Source organism: Hoplias malabaricus, chromosome 3, assembly GCF_029633855.1.
Source record: "Hoplias malabaricus isolate fHopMal1 chromosome 3, fHopMal1.hap1, whole genome shotgun sequence".
NCBI lineage: Eukaryota > Metazoa > Chordata > Actinopteri > Characiformes > Erythrinidae > Hoplias > Hoplias malabaricus.
In genome coordinates, this window is record NC_089802.1 from 38,619,077 (window position 1) to 38,641,932 (window position 22,856).

Consider the following 22,856-nt stretch of genomic DNA (forward strand, 5'->3'; position numbering starts at 1 on the left):
GTGGGCTGTTCAGAGTATGGACTGTTCAGAGTGTGGACTGTTTAGACTGTGGACCGTTCAGGCTGTGGACTGTTGAGACTGTGGGCTGTTCAGAGTATGGACTGTTCAGAGTGTGGACTGTTTAGACTGTGGACCGTTCAGGCTGTGGACTGTTCAGACTGTGGGCTGTTCAGAGTATGGACTGTTCAGAGTGTGGACTGTTTAGACTGTGGACCGTTCAGGCTGTGGACTGTTCAGACTGTGGGCTGTTCAGAGTATGGACTGTTCGGAGTGTGGACTGTTCAGACTGTGGACTGTTCAGACTGTGGACCGTTCAGGCTGTGGACTGTTCAGACTGTGGGCTGTTCAGAGTATGGACTGTTCAGAGTGTGGACTGTTCAAACTGTGGACTGTTCAGAGTGTGGACTGTTCAGACTGTGGACTGTTCAGGCTGTGGACTGTTCAGACTGTGGGCTGTTCAGAGTGTGGACTGTTCAGACTGTGGACTGTTCAGACTGTGGACTGTTCAGAGTTTGGACAGTTCAGACTGGACTTTTCAGACTGTGGGCAGTTCAGAGAGTGGGCTTTTCAGACTGTGGACTATTCCGAGTGTGGACTGTTCAGGCTGTGGACTTTTCAGACTGTGGGCTGTTCAGAGTGTGGACTGTTCAGACTGTGGACTGTTCAGACTGTGAGCTGTTCAGAGTATAGACTGTTCAGACTGTGAGCTGTTCAGAGTATGGACTGTTCAGACTGTGGACTGTTCAGACTGTGGACTGTTCAGACTGTGGACTGTGACAGTGAATGGAACCAGACATCTCCAAGGGTTCAACACACACTCAGGCTTTTACTTGCTCCAGTGAGCTCCACCCATCTAAAGAGCTTAATGTGGAGTGATTATGGCGATGATGATGATGATGTTGGAATGTAGTGGAAACCTCAACTCAATAATACCATCAAATTCTCACTGCAATGTTTCCAAATCTGGTCTGAAGCCTTCCCCAGAAGAGACGAGAGTGTAACTGTGGTGAAGAGGAACTTACTTCTGGTTGATTCTCTTCAGTTCAGAAGAAATGTTGGAAACAAGAAAATCACAATGACTTCCCTGATGAGTGTGACATCATTTACAAAACAGCACTAGGTCATGGTTTTACCTTAAAATTACATCTTCAAACTCATTGTGATATTCCACTGAGGTGTAATATGGAGAAGAGAGCTCCTGTCATTGCTACTTCGGGCTCAGCACTGCAGAAAATGTAACTTTGGGAGGAGGGTAGGATGTTACACCCAACACAGAGGCTTAATACAATCAGACAACATTGAATTAACTTGAAATTCACTTGAAAATGTTACATACCTCCAGCGCTCAGTGAAAAAAAACATTTTCAGAACCTCATCCACACTTCTCACTTGTGGATGTTTTTATTTATTTACTTAGTGTGTGAGTGACCGTGTGAGTGTGTGAGTGACTGGATGAGTGAGTGTGTGAGTGACCGGGTGAGTGTGTGAGTGACTGGATGAGTGTGTGAGTGACTGGATGAGTGAGCGTCGGCTCCATGAGTTGTTTCTGAGCACGTCGCACTCTTTCTGCTCTAAAACCCTCCCTTAGAAGGTGCTGCAGGCGTCCATTTCAGAAAGAGTGGCCTCTGGCGGGGTTCCACTTTATAAATCGTGTTTTGTGCTGTTTTCCTTTAAACACGGGTCTCAGAGGATTCACAAATCACCGCTCTCTGTTTCTAAAGCTCGTTTGTATCTCCTCCTGGAGAACATTTGGAACATGTCTGATACTTTTACGTTCGTCTGTCATTGATCTCATGGAAGGACTCTGGGTCACACCATTAGCACGCAGCTAAAACTCTGTACCATTTTTCTGGAGTGTGGCTGAGTGTCATGGGGGTCTTCAGAGGAAAAGACAGTGATGTCCTTCTTTTTTTTTTGTCTCTGAGTCCTCTGCAGTGGGACGGCTGTCCATCGCCATGGAGACAGGCTTGGAAATGTGAGGGAGGAAGGGGAGAGTTATTTTGAATGTGTTTGTTGCGAGGGTGGGGGTCCTTAATGTGTGCATGTGTGTGTGTATGTACTCTGAGATAATGTGTGTTTGTGTATATATGTGTGTGAGACCGGAGGAGTGTATACTCACTGCTGAAGGGTGTGTGGTTTCTTGTAAACTCATTTGAAAAGGGAGAAGTGTTTATAGTGTGTTTAGTGTGGTGTTGATGTTCCTGGCAACACATGCACACACACACACACACACACACACACACACACACACACACACACACACAGAGTTCCTCAAGTTTCACATCTTCTTCACCTCGTATCGTGCCACAGGACTGAAGCGAAGAGGTGGAAATCATCCCTTTGTTCCTTTTTACAATATGAAAGGCTGATTTTTGAGGCTAAAACATTGCTGCAAGCATTTGATTGCAGCTGGGACAAATGAGTGAAAATAGGTGCTGATATTGGATTTTGTTCTGGCACTCTAAGAGCACTTTTCCACTATATGCTCCCTACTCCCTGAAATGTATCGAGTGTCGTCTCTAACCCCATCTCTAATGGGAAAAGTGGTCTTTGGAAACCACAACAACGGCGGCGGTAACGTTAAGTGGTGTTTACTCATGGTGTATTGGCGTGTTGTTGTTGTTTGGGACTGAACACAGCTCCGTCATCATTTCTGACAGATCAGTAGAGTTTGTTCCTTCCTTGTTGCAGCGTCCAGCTCTCGCTGGATTCTTTCGTCGGCCACCGATCCAAGGAGTGATTGAACCTCTTCAAAAGACCATCCGTCGTGAGTCGGATAAAAACAAACGTGATCTCAGCTGCACAGTTGTGGCCAAAAGTTTTGAGAATGGCACAGTTATTATTTTTTTTTTTTTACAGTTTTTGAGGTGGCAGTTTGAATTAACTCTAGATTGTAAATAGTGATTAGATGAATTTCAATTAATTGAAAAGTCATTCCCTGTCATAAAAATTACTGCATTTCCGCCCGACACAACGTCCTGCTAACATCATTCCAGTGATGGTCTCGTCAACTCAGGAGGAAAGGTTACTGAGGACCAGACTGATATCGCTGTGTTATGTTGATTAGAAGAGCAGACTGATTGCTTTAAAAGGGTTGTGGTGCTTTAAATGTTTCTTTGGTTAACCATGGTTGCCTCCAAGAAAACACGAGCAGTCATCATAGCATTGCATCAAAAGGGTTTCACCAGCGAGGACATTGCTGCTTGTAAGAGAGCATCCCAATCATCCATTTATTGAATCATCAAGAACTTCAAGGAAAGTGGGTCAGTGTCAGTGGAGAAGGCTTCAGAGCGCCCAAGAAAGTCAAACGAGTGCAGAGTGCAGAGACCGGGTCACCATCAGCACAGAGACCGGGTCACCACCAGCGCAGAGACCGGGTCACCATAAGTGCAGAGACCGGGTCACTACCAGCGCGGAGACCGGGTCACCACCAGCGCAGAGACCGGGTCACCATCAGTGCAGAGTCCGGGTCAGCACCAGTGCGGAGACTGGGTCACAATCAGTGCAGAGTCTGGGTCACTACCAGTGCAGAGGCCGGGTCACCATCAGTGCAGAGTCCGGGTCACCATCAGTGCAGAGTCCGGGTCACCAACAGCGCAGAGACCGGGTCACATAAGTGCAGAGACCGGGTCACCATAAGTGCAGAGACCGGGTCACCACCAGCACAGAGACCGGGTCATCACCAGTGCAGAAACCGGGTCACTACCAGCGCGGAGACCGGGTCACCACCAGCGCAGAGACCGGGTCACCATCAGTGCAGAGTCCGGGTCACCACCAGTGCAGAGGCTGGGTCACCATCAGTGCAGAGTCCGGGTCACCATCAGTGCAGAGTCCGGGTCACCAACAGCGCAGAGACCGGGTCACCAACAGCGCAGAGACCGGGTCACCATAAGTGCAGAGACCGGGTCACCACCAGTGCAGAGACCGGGTCACCATCAGTGCAGAGTCCGGGTCACCACCAGCGCAGAGACCGGGTCACCATCAGTGCAGAGTCCGGGTCAGCACCAGTGCGTAGACTGGGTCACAATCAGTGCAGAGTCCGGGTCACCACCAGTGCAGAGGCTGGGTCACCATCAGTGCAGAGTCTGGGTCACCATCAGTGCAGAGTCCGGGTCACCAACAGCGCAGAGACCGGGTCACATAAGTGCAGAGACCGGGTCACCACCAGTGCAGAGACCAGGTCACCATCAGTGCAGAGACCGGGTCATCACCAGCGCGGAGACCGGGTCACCACCAGCGCAGAGACCGGGTCACCATCAGTGCAGAGTCCGGGTCACCACCAGTGCAGAGGCTGGGTCACCATCAGTGCAGAGTCCGGGTCACCATCAGTGCAGAGTCCGGGTCACCAACAGCGCAGAGACCGGGTCACTATAAGTGCAGAGACCGGGTCACCACCAGTGCAGAGACCGGGTCACCATCAGTGCAGAGTCCGGGTCACCACCAGCACAGAGACCGGGTCACCATAAGTGCAGAGACCGGGTCACCACCAGCACAGAGACCGGGTCATCACCAGTGCAGAGACCGGGTCACCATCAGTGCAGAGACCGGGTCACCACCAGCGCAGAGACCGGGTCACCATCAGTGCAGAGACCGGGTCACCATAAGTGCAGAGACTTGGTCACCATCAGCGCAGAGACTGGGTCACCACCAGCGCAGAGACCGGGTCACCATAAGTGCAGAGACCGGGTCACCATCAGTGCAGAGACCGGGTCACCACCAGTGCAGAGACTGGGTCACCATCAGTGCAGAGACCGGGTCACCACCAGCGCAGAGACCGGGTCACCATCAGTGCAGAGACCGGGTCACCACCAGTGCAGAGACCGGGTCACCACCAGTGCAGAAACTGGGTCACCATAAGTGCAGAGACCGGGTCACCACCAGCGCAGAGACCGGGTCATCATAAGTGCAGAGACCGGGTCACCACCAGCGCAGAGACCGGGTCACCATAAGTGCAGAGACCGGGTCACCACCAGCGCAGAGACCCGGTCACCACAAGTGCAGAGGCCGGGTCACCACCAGTGCAGAGACCGGGTCACCACCAGCGCAGAGACCGGGTCACCATAAATGCAGAGACCGGGTCACCACCAGTGCAGAGACTGGGTCACTACCAGCGCAGAGACCGGGTCACCATAAGTGCAGAGACCAGGTCACCATAAATGCAGAGACCGGGTCACCACCAGCGCAGAGACTGGGTCACCATAAGTGCAGAGATCGGGTCACCACCAGCGCAGAGACCGGGTCACCATAAGTGCAGAGACCGGGTCACCACCAGTGCAGAGACCGGGTCACCATCAGTGCAGAGACCGGGTCACCACCAGTGCAGAGACTGGGTCACCATCTTTGCAGAGACCGGGTCACCACCAGCGCAGAGACCGGGCCACCATCAGTGCAGAGACCGGGTCACCACCAGTGCAGAGACCGGGTCACCACCAGTGCAGAAACCGGGTCACCACCAGCGCAGAGACCGGGTCACCATAAGTGCAGAGACCGGGTCACCACCAGCGCAGAGACCGGGTCACCATAAGTGCAGAGACCGGGTCACCACCAGCGCAGAGACCGGGTCACCATAAGTGCAGAGACCGGGTCACCACCAGCGCAGAGACCGGGTCACCACAAGTGCAGAGGCCGGGTCACCACCAGTGCAGAGACCGGGTCACCACCAGCGCAGAGACCGGGTCACCACCAGCGCAGAGACCGGGTCACCATAAGTGCAGAGACCGGGTCACCACCAGCGCAGAGACCGGGTCACCATAAGTGCAGAGACCGGGTCACCACCAGCGCAGAGACCGGGTCACCATCAGTGCAGAGACCGGGTCACCACCAGTGCAGAGACCAATGCAGAGCTTGCTCAGAAATGGCAGAGGGCAGGTGTGAGTGCATCTGAACGCACAGTGAGTTGCAGGCTTTTGGAAGAAGGGCAGCCAAGAATCCATTCTTTCCCAGAAGAATTTTAAGGACAGACTGACATTCTGCAGGAGGAATAGGGGATGCACTGCGGAGCACGAGGGTAAAGTTATTTTCTGATGGAGCCCCCTTCAGACTGTTTGGAACATCTAGAAGAATAAATGTCTGGAGAAGACAAGGTGAGCGCCACCATGAGTCCTGTGTCATGCCGACAGTGAAGCATCCTCAGACGTTTCATGTGTGGGGTTGCTTCTCATCCAGAGAAGTGAGTTTGCCTGAGAGCACTGCCATGAAAAAGGAATGGTATCAAAGCATCCTCCACGAGCAACTTCTCCCAAAGATCCAGGAGCAATCTGGAGACGAACAAAGGTTTTTCCAGAACGACGGCGCACCATCATAAGGCAAATGTGATAACCATGGTCCATGGCCAGGAAACTCCCCAGATCTTAATCCCATTGAGAACCTGTAGTCAGTCCTCAAACAGAGGGTCGACAAAAACCCAGAAACTCTGATCAACTCCACGCACTGAACAGGAAAGAATGGGTTGCCATCACTAAGGATTTTGCCCAGAAGCTGATACCCAGCATATTGCGGTGAACTGCAGGAGTCTTAAAAAGAAGGGTCATCAGTGGAAGTATTAATTCTTTGTTTAAACTGAATGCATTTGTCAATAAAAACTTTAAAAAGTGAATGGAATGCTTATAATTGTACTTCATTATGACATTTAAACATCTGACAAAAGGTTCTAAAAAAAACCTGAGGCAGCAAACCTTGTGAAAACTAAAATTTGTGTCAGTCTCAAGACTTTTCTCCACACTGAGTCCAGGAGGTGAATCCTCTAATAAACTTTGGATCCGTTGTTGTGTAATCTTAAGGAATTCTGCATCGTATTTATTCATCCATCTGCTTTTAAATATTCATACACTGAAACAGACATATTTTTAGACATGTTTTTACATAAAAACAATCAAAATATTAAACAACTTGGGTCTTTTCCGACAGCAACGACATGTTTGTGAACTTTTCAGGAACATCCCAAAGCACACGCGCTGCTTTAATCCCCATTTCCCAAAGACTTTGTCATTTTAAGGTAAAAATACAACCTAGAGCTGCTTTAAAGCCTCAGTGCTGCTGGCCCCTGGCTCTGACGGACAGATGGAAGGACTGTGGCAGGGCTACTTTGTCATGAGTCAGAGACAGTGGGCAGTAAATGAAAGCAGAGAGGAGATAAATAGACTGCTCTCAGAATAGAGGAGGAAAGGGGGGGCGCTGAAAAGAAAAGACAGCGTGGGCTTGGGGAAGGGGGCTCGGTTGTTGATGTTGCCCATCTGGACTTCATTTGAGTGGGGAATGAGTGAGATGTTTGCTGCCAGGATTTGCAGGAGTTGACACCCCCCTTAGACTTCTCAGCTCAGACAGAATGTGTTCCACTCAATGCAATTTTGCTGCTTTAAAAAACCTGACCCCTTTCTATTTCTATCCTCTTCTAACCAGTGACTTCAGCGTCTTTACGCTGCACAAACTGTGTATAATTTCTATTAAAAAAGCATGACATTTAATGAGATTGTCTTGAGCAGCTGCACATGAGTATAAGGGCACCATGTCCAATCATCTGTCTGCAAAGTCTCACTGTTTTAGCGTTTGCAGAATGAGGCCTGGCATTGTCCGGAAAAGACGTCACCTTGATGGCACTGTAAGCCTCTTCTTATATATTCTTATATATAATTAAGAGAGTGAGTGAGAGAGAGAGAGAGAGAGAGAGAGAGAGAGAGAGAGAGAGAGAGAGACAGCAGAAGTAGTTTTTATTTAACAAAATATATAGCCTCACACACTTTAGCACAGGTCTTTTATCTGACTCTGTGTTTAGAGAAATCTGCTCCTGCCTCTGAAGTGCAGAGACTTTAGAATGGCCCCACCCCCTCGTCTGAGTCTGTCCAATCACAGCGCTGGACCCATATTTATGTGAGAGCACAAAGACGAGGTTAAACTCAGCAAAACAGACACAACGAGCGCGGAGAAATAAGAGCACTGAGTAAAAACGGAGAAGAAAGAGAACAGAGTGAAAACGGCTAAAAACCAGAGCTTCTGCTCCTCACTCCTCACTGCTGTGCGCTCGGGGTCGGGGTGAACAGCGAGCGGCTCATTATCATTTAAAGGAACAGGTGCTGAAAGCGGGCGTTCTGAACAGGGCTGTTTACACAGGGGGAGAACACTGCTGTGGGGACCTCAGAACGGGGTAAACTTCTGCAGGGAAGAATATGTCCCCTTTAAACTTTAAATGTTTAACTTGGAGAACAGTGCTGTCGTCTCCTCGTATCACTCAGAGCTCACTCTACTAAAAACATGAGTTCCGTAAAGATTGTTCCTGTACACGCAGCAGCATGTGTTTTATAAATAACAGCCTTGGCTCTGTACTTGGGTCGGCGCTGGATACTAATGGCTGTATAAAGCAGTAGGTGGGGAACTGTGTTCCAGACGTCGTATGAATAGACACGTCTACAAGGGGTTTGGTTCATTTTTATCAACACTTTTTTCCACTTTGTCCTTGTCTACCCCCGCTGTTTCTAAAGTGCACCCCCCCACACTAACCGTGCCCCGGCCAAATGTTTCGGGACACCTGTTTGTGAAGAATATGTGGAAGGAGTGTGTTCCTCTTCTGCTCAGGGAAGGCTTTACTTTAGATTATGTTACATTTCTATGAGGATTTGTTGACAAACCATTACAAATACAATATGGAGGACAGGTCGATGTTAGAGGATCACTTCCTAACACCATTAGTGATCTACCTTGTTTACACATTCACAAGATTTTTGGATGTTTTGAAAAAAAAAAAAAATTTTAGAACAACACAGAAAAAAAGCAGTTCTACTTTTTCCCCAAGTTACTTTCACCTTCAAGGTGTATCATCAGAAGGTGCCTTTCTTATTTTACGAGAGATGACTACACCACTGCAGAAGGAGAGACATCCTAGAAACCACCTAGCAACCTCCTAGCAACCACTTGGAACACATCAGCAACAGTTTAGCAGCTACTTAGGATACCAAAGCAACCGCCATGAAGTAAACTATATACAGTATATAAATTACAACTGGAATATCATTGCAACCACCAAGCATCAACCTAGAATACACATAGAACACCATAGCAACTACTTAGCAACCACAGAGAGAACCATAAACCAGCTAAAATACCAGCAATGCCTTAGCAATCACATAGTTACCACTTGTAATATTACAGTTCAGCATAGTAACCATGGAGGATACATAGAGCAAACACCTAGCAACATACTAGTAACTTAAACACCTAGCAGGCAACCCTAGTAACCAACCAACAGGGAACCATAGCAACCAATTAGAAACACCTCTTCAAGCACCTGGGATACCATAGCAACCATGCAGCAATGGTTTACCAATCACCATGCATGAAGCACCATGTCTACACCCTATATACAACAGCCTAGCAACCATAAAAGCAACCATCGAGCAACACCTTAGCAACCATGTAGATCACCAAGCAATACCCTAGCAACCACCTAGAAAAACCCTTGTGACCAGTGGTCACAATATCACAATGTCCCTGATTGAAAACAAACCAAGGGCTCCTTTAATGGAAACAGATTATTGCCAAAACTAAATTTTAAACATCAAACAAATCAATAATTTGAGAGAGAAAATGTCACTGAAGCAAAAGAGAGTCTCAAATATAAAATGTGTAACTTACAAAGAAGATGTTTTCCACCAATATTTTAAACTCATTGTGTGTTGCGGTGATGGGTGGGCGGAGCTAAGTGAGGTGACAAGAACCAAAACAACACAGAGCACAAAGCACATGACAGACGAGGAAACACACTACAGAGCAGTAACATGTGAAACAGGGCAACAGTGTGACACCTGGCTAATGAGTTTTGAGTGACAGGTCCGTGCCCCGGATTAAATATGCACCGAACAACACCTGGGATTCAAGGAGGCCAAACATGACAATCAGGGAGCACACATAACGTACTGTAACATATAATAATATATCTTTAATTATATTATTACATTTTTACATTTGAGGCATGTTTAACTTCATTGAGTTCTTATTTTTCTCTCAAATTCTTATTTTTGTTCAATGATTTTTTGATATTTTTTGGCACAAATCTGATTCCACACGCTTTAAAGCAGACCGTAGACTCTCTGCCAAAAACACACTCTCAGTGAAACTGATACGTCTGTGACATTAAGGAATAAACAGCCTGCGATTAGAAAAACGTGTTGAGAATAAAGCTGGGAAAGCTGTGGAATTTAAAACAACCTGTCGGTTCTGCTGCTGCGGAGGAAACCGTCCGAGGAGGAAACCCTCGGGTCACACTCCTGTTTTTCTGTGGGTTTTCTACTCAGCCGTGTTCAGTCTGTTCGATTACAGAGGGGTGTTTCCGTCTCAGCGCGCACGCCCGAGTACAGCCGGGTATATACCGTTACAGGAAAGAGCTTAAAGACCGAGGAAACCCAGGGCAGTGTGTTATTAACATCTGTTCACCATTATAACTGTGTTATTAACAGTGGGTCATTTGGCTGACATTAAAATCAGGAGTATTTCACATGTTCTACATGGCAGTTTGTGTATGTGACTGGGTGAGTGTGTGCGTGACTGAGTGAGTGTGTGAGTGACTGAGTGAGAGTGTGTGTGAGTGACTGGGTGAGTGTGTGTGTGACTGGGTGAGTGTGTGAGTGATTGGGTGAGTGTGTGAGTGACTGGGTGAGTGTGTGTGTGTGACAGGGTGAGTGATTCCAGCTAGTCTGCATATCCACTTTGACGAAAATCAGGATTTAGATAGAGACAGAGAGAGAGAGAGAGAGAGAGAGAGAGAGAGAGAGAGAGAGAGACGAGAGACAGATAGAGAGAGGGAGGGAGAGAGAGAGACAGAGAGAGAGAGAAAGAAAGAGAGAGAGATAGAGAGAGTGACAGACGGAGACCAGACGCCCTGTTGCTCATCTGTCTCACCCCTCAGTAAACTCTACTCTCAGTTTTACGTCTGAATCTCTCTCCGTCCCCCGTCTCACACCCGCCACATGCTGTCCACCACAGTCAAAACAAAAAGCCTTTCTCCTTCCTCTGAATCCCATCCAGCAGAACTATTGAGAGTGAAACAGATTTAATCCTCGTCTGTCCGTCTCTAGAAGCATGTCCAGACCTGCCTCGGCCAATTGTTGACAGTGAGGGTTTGACAGGAGCATTAATTATGCAAATTAGAACCTTTAAAAATGTATACAATACTTTATAATGGTCATAATAATGACCCTCCCTATTTATCTGGGCTTTGGGACCAGTGCAACAACACAATGTATTCCTGTCGCTAGGTACACACACTCACACACTCACTCACACACTCACACCTACGGACACTTTTGAGTCTCCAATCCACAGAGAGAACACACCACACTCCTCACAGACATTCACCTGGAGGAAACCCACACAGACACAGAGAGAACACACCACACTCCTCACAGACAGTCACCTGGAGGAAACCCACGCAGATACAGGGAGAACACACCACACTCCTCACAGACGGTTTCCTCTCCATGTGCTGCTCTGCAGTCGGTTTGCGCTGGAAACCGCTCTAATGTGTTTATGAAGCCCCAGTGTAAAACAAAGTGTCTGGGTCCGGTGCTAGGCTTTCTCTCTCTCTGCTCAGGACAGAGAAACGCCATCTGGAGGTTTTTAGACAACGGAGAAACTCCAAATGCTGAAAAGCACCAACCGAGATGAGCACTAACCCTAACATTTTTCTCCTCAAACACACCATTCCACCTTAAAAGACACAGCGCTTCTGAACACAAACAAACCAGAGAGAACTTTCCCACCATGTATGAGTGTATGAGTAAGAAGCGACTGTATCTTTTAACGTGGAGCGGTGTGTGTGAGTAAGAAGCGACTGTATCTTTTAAGGTGGAGCGGTGTGTGTGAGTAAGAAGCGACTGTATCTTTTAAGGTGGAGCGGTGTGTGTGAGTAAGAAGCGACTGTATCTTGTTGGTGTCTGAAGTGTAAATTGTCTGTAAGATTTTGTCCACTGTTTGAATTCCCACAGAAACTCATTTGTAACTCGAGCTGTTTAGTTTTGAAGCACTTTCTTGGAAAGTTAGAGAAAGTTAAAATTGAGAGAGAGAGAGAGAGAGAGAGAGAGAGAGAGAGAGAGAGGGGGGGGGGGGTTATTAATGCTTTATTTTGAATAGTTTTCCTGGAACAAAGTCTAAGAGGTCATTCACAAACAAGTATCTCTCTCTCTCTCCAGACATGTTTCTGAACTGCTCCGAGCATCACTCATTCCAGAGTCATTCCTCAGATTCCTGGGATAATTTATTCTTTACTGTTGTCTCATTAAGAGCTCATGAGTTGAGAAACACTACTACTGTTCTCCGCCTGATGACAGGAGACACCAGCAGTCTTTTGGCTCCCAAACAGAGGGAGTTAAGACAGGGTTTATGTCCCCCAGGTGTTGATGATGGAGGAGTATCTAGATCACACACTATTCCACATCCCCATACTGGGGAGATTTACACCTGTCTGGCCCAGGCAGAGTGACCTTACGCTCATGTGCAGCTTCTCCTGTTTGACTGGTCAAAGCTGTTCTAAATATAAAACATTAATTAATTCATTCATTCATTCATTATATGTAACACTTATCCAGTTCAGGGCCGCGGTGGGTCCAGGGTCTACCTGGAATCATTGGGGACAAGGCGGGAACGCACCCTGGAGGGGGCGCCAGTCCTTCACAGAGCAACAAACATACACACATTCACTCACACCTACGGACACGTTTGAGTCTCCAATCCACCTACCAACGTGTGTTTTTGGAGCATGGGAGGAAACCGGAGCACCCGGAGGAAACCCACGCAGACACAGGGAGAACACACCACACTCTTCACAGACAGTCACCCGGAGCGGAAATAGAACCCACGACCTTCATGTCCCTGGAGATGTGTGATTGCGACACTACCTGCTGCGTCACCATGCCTTGCATTAATTATAAAACAGCACAAACAAAATTTTGAGCCAATCAGAGGTTAGTGTTCTCCTCTGAGCGTGTTGAGTCTGATGAACAGAGGTTAGTGTTCTCCTCCGAGCGTGTTGAGTCTGATGAACAGAGGTTAGTGTTCTCCTCCGAGCGTGTTGAGTCTGATGAACAGAGGTTAGTGTTCTCCTCTGAGCGTGTTGAGTCTGATGAACAGAGGTTAGTGTTCTCCTCCGAGCGTGTTGAGTCTGATGAACAGAGGTTAGTGTTCTCCTCCGAGCGTGTTGAGTCTGATGAACAGAGGTTAGCGTTCTCCTCTGAGCGTGTTGAGTCTGATGAACAGAGGTTAGTGTTCTCCTCCGAGCGTGTTGAGTCTGATGAACAGAGGTTAGCGTTCTCCTCTGAGCGTGTTGAGTCTGATGAACAGAGGGTAGTGTTCTCCTCCGAGCGTGTTGAGTCTGATGAACAGAGGTTAGCGTTCTCCTCTGAGCGTGTTGAGTCTGATGAACAGAGGTTAGTGTTCTCCTCCACGCGTGTTGAGTCTGATGAACAGAGGTTAGCGTTCTCCTCTGAGCGTGTTGAGTCTGATGAACAGAGGTTAGTGTTCTCCTCCGAGCGTGTTGAGTCTGATGAACAGAGGTTAGTGTTCTCCTCTGAGCGTGTTGAGTCTGATGAACAGAGGTTAGTGTTCTCCTCCACGCGTGTTGAGTCTGATGAACAGAGGTTAGCGTTCTCCTCTGAGCGTGTTGAGTCTGATGAACAGAGGTTAGTGTTCTCCTCCGAGCGTGTTGAGTCTGATGAACAGAGGTTAGTGTTCTCCTCCGAGCGTGTTGAGTCTGATGAACAGAGGTTAGTGTTCTCCTCCGAGCGTGTTGAGTCTGATGAACAGAGGTTAGCGTTCTCCTCTGAGCGTGTTGAGTCTGATGAACAGAGGGTAGTGTTCTCCTCCGAGCGTGTTGAGTCTGATGAACAGAGGTTAGCGTTCTCCTCTGAGCGTGTTGAGTCTGATGAACAGAGGTTAGTGTTCTCCTCCACGCGTGTTGAGTCTGATGAACAGAGGTTAGCGTTCTCCTCTGAGCGTGTTGAGTCTGATGAACAGAGGTTAGTGTTCTCCTCCGAGCGTGTTGAGTCTGATGAACAGAGGTTAGTGTTCTCCTCTGAGCGTGTTGAGTCTGATGAACAGAGGTTAGTGTTCTCCTCCACGCGTGTTGAGTCTGATGAACAGAGGTTAGCGTTCTCCTCTGAGCGTGTTGAGTCTGATGAACAGAGGTTAGTGTTCTCCTCCGAGCGTGTTGAGTCTGATGAACAGAGATTAGTGTTCTCCTCTGAGCGTGTTGAGTCTGATGAACAGAGGTTAGTGTTCTCCTCTGAGCGTGTTGAGTTTGATGAACAGAGGTTAGTGTTCTCCTCCACGCGTGTTGAGTCTGATGAACAGAGGTTAGCGTTCTCCTCTGAGCGTGTTGAGTCTGATGAACAGAGGTTAGTGTTCTCCTCCGAGCGTGTTGAGTCTGATGAACAGAGATTAGTGTTCTCCTCTGAGCGTGTTGAGTCTGATGAACAGAGGTTAGTGTTCTCCTCTGAGCGTGTTGAGTTTGATGAACAGAGGTTAGTGTTCTCCTCCACGCGTGTTGAGTCTGATGAACAGAGGTTAACGTTCTCCTCCAAGCGTGTTGATCTGTAGAGCCCAGTGGAAAAATCTGAACTTCTTTCTGATTAAAAACGCTCAGGGTTCTGTTGCGTCTGTTCTGACCCTTCCCTCTCAGTGCTGAGACACAGCTGTGGTTTCTCCTGGTGATGTCCTCTTCTGATTTCTGTTGCATAACCCTGTTTCTTCTGTGTTAGAGCAGTCCAGCCAGGAAATGAGTAGAGCTATGGCAGCAAATGCTAGCAGTTCATCAGTGCCGTTCCTGAGCAGTTGTACCAAGATCTGTTAAACGTCATGTAAACATTGCGTTCACTGTATTGTTCTGATAAAAACACAGTGAAGTGATCACCGTTTTACAGCCGCTGATGCTGTAACTTCCAGGCAGCGCTGGACTCGAAATGAGAGCAAGGCGAGACATCTGGATGATGTTAGGGCTGGTTTAAGAGCCCAGACTGAGCCCAGAACTGTGTTCCCAAGCTCAGATGCTGGACGTGTCTTGTGTGATTTTAATCCAAGGCCGGAAGCTGGGGTCAATTAACCGGTCAGAGCAAGAGAACGTCTTGCGGGAGTCAGCAGCAACATGAGAAACACTGACCTCCTGCTTTTAACGTTGATCTCAATTAATTACTACAACTCAACCATCATGTGCTCCAACAGAGAAAAGCTCAGGCCTCTCTCTTCACTCTGTCCCCTCCATGTCCGGAAAATCTGGACATTTGGTAAAGCATTGTCTCTGATCAACTGAACTGTACTTTGTTGTAAATATAAACACCTCTTTTTATTATTGTGTGCCTTGCTCTACCTCTGCTGCTGTAACACTGTACATATCCCTCTACGTATAGGACTATTAAAGGATTATCTTATCTTACATTTAGAATCTGTCACCTATGACTCACTCAAGAAAAGTTGGAACAGAGACGAAATAAGAGCAAATAGTTTATTGAATATTCCAGTTCCACAGCCTTAAAGCATTCTACTATAAACAGGAAAATGTAAAAGGGTTAAAGGAACATCCACCAAAGGGTCAGTCTCTGCAGCAGAAAGGGGGTGTGGTTACCACTTTGGGCCAAATTCTCACCATCTACTGTCCACAACACTGTGGAAGTCTCAGGAGAAATGATTAAGACACTGCTGAATGAACCTGACCTTCCAGCCCTCAGACGGCTCTGCAGGGGAAACCCTCACCACACTGTGTTAAATATAAACACATGGGCTCAGGAGGACTTCGGAAAAACCACTGTCACTGAACACAGTCCACCACTGCATCAAGTTTTATCCCGCAGCAGATAATAAGACTTGTTTTTTAAAATATTTCTAGACATAAGCTCAATTTTCTCATTTAAAATATATTTAAAACATTGTTGAAGTAATTTCATAACATAAAGTATTAAATATACTGAATAGATTTTTAATAGTGTCACTTTATAACTGACCCCTTTTTTGAAATCTCTTTCTCAGTGCTGAAGTAGTTTGAGCTGCTAGAGTTGTACTCCTTAGTTCTACTTCAATATTGTCATTATTTTTGTGGATGTGGGGTTCTCTAGTTCACTGTACCCTGAACTCCCGGACCTTCTGGACTGTGGCAGTGATGGACAGCTTCAGGAAAAAGTTCTCATCTCAACCGACCGAGAGGTTACAGCTGTTTGTTGCGATTGTGATAAATTTATCTTTCATTAGTTCCTTCTCTGGAGCATCTGGGGGAAGCCGTATTTGTTTTGGAAGTCCAAGTACCCTAGGACTAAGAGGGTCACCGCGGTCCACCTTCGGCTGGCACTGGACCCATGTCTCCCCTGGGGATCAGAGACACTTGGCCTTGGATCAAGGCTTTGTTTGATAATAAACATCTTGGTTCCTAGCCATCGCTGCTTTACAGCGTCACAGCCAACATCAGGCCGGGTTTAGTTCAGGTTCTCTGAGCAGAAACGGTTCGCTTAAGACTCTGAAAGACTGCAGCCAGACTCCGCCCCTTCATTACTGACCCCGCTAACAGACGAGCCTCGGGGGGCCTTCAGAAAACTGCTGATCCACAGTGACAACGAATACTTCTCTGGCACTAATACCAAACATGCTTTTGTGCTGTTTTTGATGTTTGCTGAACGTCCAGAACCGGGACAATCCCCCCCAGCAGTGGACTCCCACTCACACCACTGTGGTGTTTTTGCTAAAGCTCTGAAATATCATGAGTAGAACAATAAATAAACAAGCTGTCTGCTACTTTAGAGAGATAGGTCTTTAGCCTCAAAATCAGTGTGATGCTCCTCTGAGCTGAATATCACAGGTGGGGACACTAATAAGAAAGAGGGACAAAGGCAGAGACAGAGGAAGAGACAAGAATAAAGCATAACAGAGCCATGTGTTAAAGGAAGAACTTCAGAAAGGACAAAGACAGACGAGGAACAACAAAACATCCCTGAGGAAAACCTGTGGTATAAGGTTCTTTAATGACACTTAAAATAATTTTTTTATCATTACAAACCATCAACCCTTTATTTGTGTGTGTGTGTGTGTGTGTGTGTGTTTGTTTGAGAGAGATGTGATTATTCTGTGCTGAAAGGCTTGAAGCAAATAGTGAGAAATAAACTTTCTCGAAAGCTCCATCCATGAAGACAACCATTGGCTCAGGAGCTGTTAAATGCTTTTCTCATATTGTCTCTGTTTACACATCTGCCTGGATTCAGACTGTAAATTATAGGTAAATGAGTAGATACTTGTTTCTACACTTCTAATATTGAAGAATAAAGATCTGTGTGTTCTCTCTCTCTCTCTCTCAGCTGGAGAACTATATCCAGGAGAATATAAAGTCTGAGATGGTCCACATCCAGGCGAATGCAGTCCACAACCAGACAGCCACCATGCTGGAGATCGGCACCTCTCTCCTCTCTCAAACGGCCGAACAAACCAGGAAACTCAGCGGCGTGGAGGCCAAGGTAACCAGCGTTAGCATAAATCGACATCATTTGTATAAATCACTGAGGTTAGCATAAATCTGCTGTTCCAAAAATAATGTGTTGTGAATCGGCATGGCGCCCAGTCTTTGTTTTCTCTCATAACCCTTGGGTGTTTCCCAGATTTTAAAGATGGAATTATTAAATCCCCAGTCCACTGACCTGAGAAAGACGTGTGTGTACACTCTGGCGCCCCCTGCTCTATTTCTGAACTATGGCACCCCGCTGTTGCTCTGATAAACAAAGTGAACAGGATCTTCCCCATTTCAGTTGATTTCTGACTGGTCAGTAATTGATTAATGCTTGGGGTTTGTACATTGTAGATGTACAGCAACATGCCTCACTGCACCACCATGTCACTTTTCCATGGGGCTAACATCGGCTAAGCGTAAATAAGTGACTGTAGAGTGCGTGTTGACATCACTGGAGCGACGAGTGAAGGGTCAGTTCTTGAAGCCTATGTTGGAGGTAGGAGAAATGGTCAGCGTAGGGATCTGAGGGACACATTGTGATGGTCAAAAGGTTTTGTGGGGTGTCCCTGGTAAATAGTGGTCAGTACCGACCTAAAGTGGTCAGGGGGAGAGTGAGCATTGAGCGAAGACAGGGTCCTGGGCCTGAGTCTCACTGATAGTGGAGACCTTGTTGCAGCGTCCAGCTCTTGCTGGATTCTTTCGTCGGCCACCGATCCAAGGAGCGTTTGAACCTCTTCAAAAGACCATGGCGTAATTTTACGAGCTGCCGTCGTGAGTCGGATAAAAACAAACGTGATCTCTGCTGCAGCTGGAGATTTTACAAATGGTATTAAAGTTGGTGCTGGATGTCTGCGTTGTGTGGCATAAAGTGATGACTCTCTCTGGACAGTCTCTGCAAGGGGGACCTAGATGATGTTAGGCAGGAGCTTTACTGCTGTGACTGATGGACGTATGTGAGTCCCCCAGAACTAGTGAGGTTGCTGATGAAAGAGTGAAAGGGTGGGTGTGTGAAAGGATGAGTGTAAGGCTGGGTGGGGCGGTGTGTGAAACAGCTGTAGTTATAATGTACTGTGTGTTGGGATGATGTTTGTTGAAGGTCATGAACCAGACGTCGAGGCTGGAGATCCAGCTCCTGAAGAACTCCTTATCAACAGATAAACTGGAGAAAGAGCTTCAGTTGCAGACATCGGAGATCTCCAGACTGCGGGACAAGAACAGGTACTGTGTCTATGTGTGTGTGTGTGTGAGAGAGAGAGAGAGAGAGAGAGAGAGAGAGAGAGAGAGAGAGAGAGAGAGAGAGAAAGAGAGAGAGAGAGAGAGAGAGAGAGTTCTGAGAATGTTCTGAGTGCATTGTGAGAGTTGTGAGAGAGCTGTGAGAGTTATGAGAGAGCTGTGAGAGTTGAGAGGTTTTAGAGCTGTGTGAGAGTTGTGCGAGTTTTTAGAGCTGAGTTGTGAGAGTTTTTAGAGGGCTGTGTGAGAGTTGTGAGAATTTTTAGAGCTGTGTGAGAGTTGAGACTTTTTAAAGCTGTGTGAGAGTTTTTAGAGCCATGTGAGAGCTGTAAGAGTTTTTAAATGAGAGTTTTTACAGTTGTGCAAGGGTTTATAGAGCTGAGTTGTGAGAGTTCTTAGTGCTGTGTGAGAGTTGTGAGAGTTTATAGAGCTGTGTGAGAGCTGTAAGAGTTTTTAGAGCTGTGTGAGAGTTGCGATAGTTTTAGAGAGCTATGTGATAGTTTTTAGAGATGTGTGAGAGTGGAGATAATTTTTAGAAAACTGTGTGAGAGTTGGGAGAATTTTAGAGCTGTGTGAGAGTTGTGAGAGGGCTGTGAGAGTTGAGAGTTTTTAGAGCTGTGTGAGAGTTGCAATAGTTTTTAGAGAGCTGTGTGAGAGTGGTGATAGTTTTTAGAGAGCTGTGTGAGAGTTGTTAGAGCTGTGTGAGAGTTTTTAGAGCTGTGTGAGAGTTGCGATAGTTTTTAGAGAGCTGTGTGAGAGTTTTTAGAGCTGTCTGAGAGTTTTTAGAGCTGTGTGAGAGTGGTGATAGTTTTTAGAGAGCTGTGTGAGAGTGTTTAGAGCTGTGTGAGATTGGTGATAGTTATTAGAGAGCTGTGTGAGAGTTGTTAGAGAGTTGTGAGAGTTTTTAGAGAGCTGTGTGAGAGTTGTGAGAGTTTTTAGAGAGCTGTGTGAGAGTTTTTAGAGCTGTGTGAGGGTTGTCATAGTTTTCAGAGCAATGTGAGTTTTTAGAGAGCTGTGTGGGAGTTGTGAGAGTTTTTTAGGGCTGTGTGAGTTTTTAGAGCTGTGTGAGAGTTGTGAGAGTTTTTAGAGAGCTATGTGACAGTTGTGAGAGTTTGTAGAGAGCTATGTGAGAGTTGTGAGAGTTTTTTAGAGAGCTATGTGTGAGTTGTGAGTTTTAGAGCTGTTTGAGAGTTGTGATAGATTTTAGGGAGCTATGTGAGAGTTGTGAGAGTTTTTAGAGAGCTGTGTGAGAGTTGCAATAGTTTTTAGAGAGCTGTGTGAGAGTGGTGATAGTTTTTAGAGAGCTGTGTGAGAGTTGTTAGAGCTGTGTGAGAGTTTTTAGAGCTGTGTGAGAGTTGCGATAGTTTTTAGAGAGCTGTGTGAGAGTTTTTAGAGCTGTCTGAGAGTTTTTAGAGCTGTGTGAGAGTGGTGATAGTTTTTAGAGAGCTGTGTGAGAGTGTTTAGAGCTGTGTGAGATTGGTGATAGTTATTAGAGAGCTGTGTGAGAGTTGTTAGAGAGTTGTGAGAGTTTTTAGAGAGCTGTGTGAGAGTTGTGAGAGTTTTTAGAGAGCTGTGTGAGAGTTTTTAGAGCTGTGTGAGGGTTGTCATAGTTTTCAGAGCAATGTGAGTTTTTAGAGAGCTGTGTGGGAGTTGTGAGAGTTTTTTAGGGCTGTGTGAGTTTTTAGAGCTGTGTGAGAGTTGTGAGAGTTTTTAGAGAGCTATGTGACAGTTGTGAGAGTTTGTAGAGAGCTATGTGAGAGTTGTGAGAGTTTTTTAGAGAGCTATGTGTGAGTTGTGAGTTTTAGAGCTGTTTGAGAGTTGTGATAGATTTTAGGGAGCTATGTGAGAGTTGTGAGAGTTTTTAGAGAGCTGTGTGTGAGATGTGAGTTTTAGAGCTGTTTGAGAGTTGTGATAGTTTTTAGAGAGCTAAGTGATAGTTGTGAGAGTTTTTAGAGAGCTATGTGAGAGTTGTGAAAGTTTTTTAGAGAGCTATGTGAGAGTTGTGAGAGTTTTTTAGAGAGCTATGTGAGAGTTGTGAGAGTTTTTAGAGAGCTGTGTGTGAGTTGTGAGTTTTTAGAGCTGTGTGTGTGTTGTGAGTTTTAAGAGCTGTTTGAGAGTTGTGAGTTTTAGAGCTGTTTGAGAGTTGTGAGTTTTAGAGCTGTGTGAGTGTTGTGATAGTTTTTAGAGAGCTATGTGACAGTTGTGAGAGTTTTTAGAGATCTATGTGAGAGTTGTGAGAGTTTTTTAGAGAGCTATATGAGAGTTGTGAGAGTTTTTAGAGAGCTGTGTGTGAGTTGTGAGTTTTTAGAGCTGTGTGTGTGTTGTGAGTTTTTAGAGCTGTTTGAGAGTTGTGATAGTTTTTAGAGCTGTGTAAGAGTTGTGAGGGTTTTTATAGCTGTGTGAGAATTGTGAGAGTTTTTAGAGAGCTGTGTGAGAGTTGTGAGGGTTTTTATAGCTGTGTGAGAGTTGTGAGAGTTTTTAGAGAGCTGTGTGAGAGTTGTGAGAGCAGATGTTAAAGGTTTGTTGCAGTGGGAAATAATCAGGAGTTTAATTGATTGTTTGTAATGGTGAATAACTACAGAGTAAACAGACATTTGCACCCCAGGCATGTATGTGTGCATGTGTCTGTGTGTGTGTGTGTGTGTGTGTGTGTGTGTGTTTACTGGGGGAGGGGGAGGGCTGAGGGTTTCCCAGAAGGTTTTCTACTCCACTTTCTCCAGATTAAACACATATTATCTGATGTAATTCATCTTTGAGTACCAGCTCAATGTTGTTGTTATCACTATTGTGGTCTCTCTCTCTCTCTGTCTTTCTCTCTCTCTCTCTCTCTCTCTCTCTCTCTCTCTCTCTCTATCTCTCTCTCTCTCTCTCTCTCTCTCACACACACACACGCACACATGTACAGTCTAAAGAGGAGCTTACTGATACAAATGACAAGTTTACAGGCTTGTCATTACTACAGCTCTGAATATTCTGTGGTTTTTATGGACTTCAGAAATACAGGTCAAACTGGAACACGTCTGATTTTTGGAAAATAGTGAGGGTTTTGCCATTTCCTCATTCACAGCAGGAACAGATCTATCTAACATTTATGTATCGAGACGGAGCATGCACTAGCTTTTACACTACAACTCCCTGTTATAAGTCATTTGTAACATTTTTATATCTCTGTAATTACTTCAGCTCTGATTAGTCTGAATTTTCTGTGTCAGACAGAAATGCAGCTCTGTTTTCGAATGCTATGAGGGTTCTGTAGGAAAACTTGCAGATCTCATCAGGTTTCACGGCTGGTTTAGTTCAAGATGGGCTTGAGTCAACTTCACTTCACCGCTATTTTCAGCCCTGGAGTAGCACAGTGCTTACTTAATCACTCTCTCTCTCTCTCTCTCTCTCTCTCTCTCTCTCTCTCTCTCTCTTTGTTTTCCCTCGTCCCTTCTCTCTTTCCATCTGCTGCTGGTGTTAGTGATTAGTTGTGGATTGCAAACACCTCTCCAGCTCATCCCAAATGAATTGGATGGAACTGCATCACCACAGAAAACACAGTTCCATTGCTCCACAGGGTCTTTAACTTTAACAGCATCACAGTCTTAAGAGCTTAAGCTGGAAATGGAACTGGATGTGGAGCTGGACGTGGGGCTGGGTGTGGAGCTGGACGTGGGGCTGAGTGTGGACCTGGACGTGGGGCTGAGTGTGGACCTGGACGTTGGGCTGAGTGTGGAGATGGACGTAGAGCTGGATGATTTTTTTAATGCTCATGGTGTAAACAGCTGCCAGCAGTGAATTCAGACCAAGAATTATGAAACATGAAATACTTTCTCAGGGCAGAACTGGACCAGAGCCACACTCCAGCAAACTCAGGGGAACCACAGTTTTATTGGTGGGGCTCCACCGTTTTCATATTTAGAGCACTAAGAATGTGTTTAACCAGGGGTCCTCGATTAGCGGCATCTCAAACATCCTCCAAGGATTCTTTCAGGGACAGCATCCTTGGGTCCATGGCCGAGGAAAATCTCCATCCGAACGTGCGACAAGGAAAACTGATCTGTGAGAACTCTGGGCGGAGCTGTGTTAAGTCCAAATCGCCTGAGTTGTTGTTGTTGTTTTTAAAGCCCACAGGTTCTTGTTAGAGACAGGGTTTTTGTGATGTCAATGCCTATATTTCACAGGG

At 46.4% G+C, this 22,856-nt stretch overlaps 1 protein-coding gene across 1 annotated transcript in view; it reads left to right on the plus strand.

Moving 5' to 3' along the window:
- angpt4 (angiopoietin 4) overlaps nt 1–22,856 on the plus strand; it is a 62,274-nt gene that overhangs the window by 28,635 nt on the left and 10,783 nt on the right. The window contains exons 2-3 of the mRNA XM_066664395.1: nt 17,313–17,468; nt 18,555–18,676. Of these exons, the coding sequence (XP_066520492.1) occupies nt 17,313–17,468; nt 18,555–18,676 (278 nt within the window). The remainder of the gene's footprint in view (nt 1–17,312; nt 17,469–18,554; nt 18,677–22,856) is intronic.